The following is a 4,751-nucleotide window of genomic DNA, read 5'->3' as shown; positions in this document are numbered from 1 at the left end:
AACAATTTTGTTCACTAACTATAGGCCTTCAACTTTACTATAGCCTTCCAGGGCCAAAGACACAAGAATCACCAAGTTAGAATGTTCCAAAGTCGACCCCAACTCACTGAAACCACATTCAATTGACTAAAACTGAACTCAAGCTCACAACCTGACAGTGCACATTGGAGTGCATTTTACTCACACATTTGCACAACACTAGTCCAAACTCACTTAAAAATACTTATTCACTAACATATGGTCTTCAAACTTGCTTGGGATTTGTATGAAACAATTACATGGCATACGCTAAAAGTTTTGCCATGAAAGTAAAAGTACATAAGGGATGCCACCTGAAGAAATCATTTATGGTCTAGAGCAAGTCTCTAGACAGTAGCATTTAAAGTTAAAGAATATTTGGGTAAAGAGATTGAAAGGACAATTGCATTTGTGCAAAGTTGTAGAATGGGAGTTCATTCCCTAATTCTGCATATATGGATGAAACCTTACTTGTCAGTAGTGATGTCAATCTACTGTTAAAAAGTTCTTGTCCTCAACATTAAATGAAATTGGTCCCTGTGAATTGTCTATCATTCTAAGAATTGAGATTCACTAGGATAGAAGAGAAAAGGGTATTAGAATTATCCCATAAGCATGCTAAGAGTGTTTGTAAGAAATAAAGTAAGCATGCGAGAAAACTTACGCCTATTCCAATGATCAAGGGTAATGGATTTGGGAACTTTAATATTCCAAGAGGCAATATTGAATAGATTAAATGAATATAGTATCATATACTTCAGCTATTGGAAGCTCAATGGTTGCACAAGTATGGTGTTACCCTGATGTTGTTCACGTCAGGTTGTTTTAGCAGTGTCCTGTGCAGACATAAATCTCTAGAATGGAGTTAAGAATGTTGGTCTCATGCTAAAGAGAATGAACTAGTGTTCTCAAAGATTGTGAGTACAAAGATAGAACCTCGTGAAATATGTAGCAAAATCTACCATTGTCGCTAACGTTCACACTTGGAGTTTTTGTGTGGAAAAACTCCAAACAAGTAGTTATCATCAATGCGATGCAAAGACATGATCTATCATGATATGAGGCTAAGGGACTGGCAAAATGGTTAAGGGAAATTATACCTAGAATGACAATGGTTGACAACTGCATTAACCATTCAAATAGTTCACTCCTATTACAACCGATCAAGTGGCTACCAAACACGTTGACACAAAGTTATACGTTGTAAAGGAGGAAGTCTGGAATCATATTAAAAGTATTGATTATATAAGTATCAAGTAAGTTCTTGTGGATCCGCTTATTAAAGGCCTACCACCCATTGCGTCCAGAGAACACACAGCCAACAGTGTTTATGGTATAGCCTATGTTTTGTAGACTATAAAGGGCCCAAAGTTAAAGAATCTATTTCAGAATGGAGACGTGTATTATAGCTGTTAAGTCTATCGACAATTGATCATGATGACAAAGCATGCTCTATACACCAATCTGTAGTGGAATACATAAAGAATTTAAAAGGTATAAAGTTGAAAGTATAAGATGAGATCAAGGGGTCGGGGAATGTTAGAATTGATCTCCACCAGTTGGCCCAACGTCCAACTGGGCCCTGACCTCGCGCTTTGATTGGGGGCGTCCAACCGTATAAATAGAGATGTGGGAGACCAACGAGAAGCATGAGGTTTGCAGTAGCTACCGTCTCAGTTCCCCACCTCAAACCCTGGCTATCTATAGGGTGGGTTGTTAGCAACGGGAAGTCCACCGCCAATGTCGAACTCGCTTCCCCAACCGTCGCTGCCCTAGCATAGATCTTCGCTGATGAATGTGGAAGCGAGTTTGACATTGGTGGTGGACTACCTGTTGCTAGCAACCCACCCTGTAGATCGGTCTAGGGTTTGAGGTGAAGAACATAGACAGTAGCTACTATGAACCTCGTGCTTCTCGTCGGCCTCTCACCTCTCTATTTATAGGGCTGCGCAACAGGGATCCACTAGCTTCTTCTTGGATTCACTACTGGAATTCGACTCTTTGCCGAGTGTTAAATGTTTTACCGAGTGTTTTCTTTTGGGCACTCGACAAAGAAGCTCTTTGCCAAGTGACAGGCAAAAAATCCTTGGTAAAATAAAACACTCGGCAAAGAAAAAATACTCTTTGTCGAGTGTTTTATTTTTGACACTCAACAAAGAGTTTCTTTGCCTAGTGTTTTTTAACACTCGGCAACACTCGGCAAATAGTGTTTTTTCTTTGCCGAATTTTTTTTTATATACGACAAAGTTTTTGCAGAATGTCTAAAAAGTACTCGATAAAGAATCCTTTAACGATAAAATATTTGTCAAGTGTAACAATTGGCAAAGTTTTTGCCGAGTGCAAAATGGCCTCCCGGTCATAGCATGAGGTAGAACTCAGTTGGACGTTGGGCCAACTGGTGAAGATTAATTCTAAGGCTATCTCCAGCAGTATAATCATCCCAATATACATATTCAAATTCTACTATACGAACAGTATAATCTATATTGTAAAACAGTGTTTTTTTGTTAAACTTTGGGTAGACTACCCAGATGGCCTAAGAGACCAATCATACTCGGTTTCCCAATTATTGCTTCCACGACCGTGGACGTTGACTTCACTAAAAACAAGTCTTTGCTGCCGCTTTTTCTGTGTGATCCGTGTTATTTGCTTACGCGTTAAGTGTAAATTAAATTCGTCGACCACCGTATGCTGAAGCGGCGAAGCTGCTTACAAGTTTCTGCAAGGCTATAGTTTAAACAGCCAACATTCGAGCAGAAGAGACGCAGCTCCATTCCAGGCCCCGCAGCTTCTCCGTTCTCTGTCTGCGTGTGGTCGTCAGTTGCGGAGGTACCACGACCTCGCCAAGTTAAGCTTTGATGGCTGCCAGAGATCCCATGGTATGCACCGTAGTTCGTAAAATCTTAAATTTGCTTGACTTGATGTTTCATTCCAACTTCCATTCAGTTTACTCTGCAATCTTCTTCTAACGATTTGAACACAAATCCAACTTGATCCATTCCTATATAGTAGTAATATTTTCCATGCTCTGTAGGATGCATGGATGAACCGTTACCGTGCTTTCGCGGAAGGAGTGGTGGTGATGGTCTGCCCGGTGCTTCTTGCGATAGCGCTGAAGAAGGTTGACCTGAAGAGCGAAGAGCATGGTGGTGCCGTCCCGACCACCATGCTCGTGGTAGCAGCGGTTACTCTAGTCGCCGGTATTTGCCCCTACCTCGTCTGCTGTCTCTCCAAGAGATTCTTCAATAATAATGGGAGCTCCTCAGGTTCCCCACACGCTGCTACCATGTTGCTGGCACCCTTATCCAGCACATGTTTAGTGGCACTTGCCTGTTGGATCGTACATCTCATCCTAGACAGCTGGGCGTTCCCTGCGGTCGGCGCCCTCGTCGGACTCTGCTCCGCGATTCGTACCGTCATGCACTTCACAACCCGTGCGGGACAAGGAGATGCTGAAATGGAGTACTGCGATAGACTGGAGAGCTCGCTTGATTTCTTGGTTGGTATAACTGCGCTTCTGTTTCTGGGACTGGAAGGCCTCGCTCTGGAGGGTCAGATTAACAGCTCCAGCGGTCGTCTTACCACGCCGATCGGCACAAGCTTCGTTGTCTGTGTTTTTGCTGCGAGCTTAATGCTCGTGGAGACGATGCCTCCACGCAGACTCGTGAGGTATCTGACAGAGACCATTGATATCCTCACGGGTTTTGCCGTCTCCCTGGCTATGTTCTTCATCATGTATCCACTCATGGGACTACGAGCATTGCTTCTGCTAGCAGCTCCGTTCCTGATCCTCATGGCGTATGTCTTCTACGTCGCTATCGGCAAGGATGATGGCAACAACAACCACCAGGTTGCTAGCGCGAACGGCGATGAAGAATCGTCAGGTGTTAGCAGCAGCCGCAGGAGTGGTGCGGCGGCGGACGGTGATAATAAACCAGCGTCGCTTGAACTGACAAAAGTAACATTCGCAGGGTTCCTGGCGGTGTCGATACCAAGCATCAGCAAAGGTTCAGTCACCATTTATTCCGAATGTTTCTTGCACCTTGCAGCAGCAGCTGTTGTCTCAGGCCTCGTGTGGAGGCTCCTAACGCATTACAAAAAGTCACAGACCACCGTCGCAACTGTTGCAGATATTGCTTCCTTCTGCACCCATCTCTGTGTTGCAGTTGCGGTAATTCCGTTTACGATAATGGCCGGGAATGCACTCTCATGATTTTGTAGTACTAGTCTGTCGAGTCCTGCTCTCATTTTGACTAATAAACATTTTTTATGTTAAGATGAATGTGTTTTCTTCTCCTTGTCATTTTCTATTACAATAGGGCATAATATGTGCTCGCTCTGTAGTTCCTTTCCAACTATGAAAAGCTATTTGTCAGTAACATTTCTCTCCTTGATACCAAGAGCTCTCCCCTTTCATGCCACCAACATTTTATTTTAACTTCTAAATTTTAATCTTGTTGATTGTTATCGATTTTTCATCCTCTGGTTAAGCTCAAACTCTTGCTCTAGTTATATCTTTGATTAACTCTATAGATTTTTTTATCTGCAGGTTAAGTTGAATCTTTTTGTTTAATTACAGCTTTTATTAGCTCTCGTTTTGTCCTTTTAAATATAGTTTAGGGTTGTAGACTGCGCTTTTATGTACTAAGATGGTATAAACAGCCATTTTAAGACTACACCACATTGCTTAAGATAAGCAGTAGAGCTTAAAGTAAGATCTAGGAGAAGGTAGC

At 42.5% G+C, this 4,751-nt stretch overlaps 1 protein-coding gene across 1 annotated transcript; it reads left to right on the top strand.

Moving 5' to 3' along the window:
- The first annotated feature begins 2,802 nt into the window (after window positions 1-2,802).
- Window positions 2,803-4,398, top strand: LOC100192940 (uncharacterized). The gene is made up of 2 exons (NM_001138121.1): window positions 2,803-2,897; window positions 3,053-4,398. Exons 1-2 carry the CDS (start codon window positions 2,877-2,879, stop codon window positions 4,229-4,231), a joined length of 1,200 nt encoding a protein of 399 aa, NP_001131593.1. The 5' UTR covers window positions 2,803-2,876; the 3' UTR covers window positions 4,232-4,398.
- Window positions 4,399-4,751: the final 353 nt, after the last annotated feature.

Source organism: Zea mays, chromosome 3, assembly GCF_902167145.1.
Source record: "Zea mays cultivar B73 chromosome 3, Zm-B73-REFERENCE-NAM-5.0, whole genome shotgun sequence".
Lineage (NCBI taxonomy): Eukaryota > Viridiplantae > Streptophyta > Magnoliopsida > Poales > Poaceae > Zea > Zea mays.
This window is presented reverse-complemented; position numbering and strand designations above follow the sequence as displayed.

What these genes read in the sequence shown, in the direction of transcription:
- LOC100192940 (NM_001138121.1), top strand. Translation starts at nt 2,877, where the DNA reads ATGGCTGCCAGAGATCCCATG. An exon ending in TGGCTGCCAGAGATCCCATG is followed by an intron (nt 2,898 to 3,052) that starts GTATGCACCGTA and finishes CATGCTCTGTAG; the next exon opens with GATGCATGGATGAACCGTTA.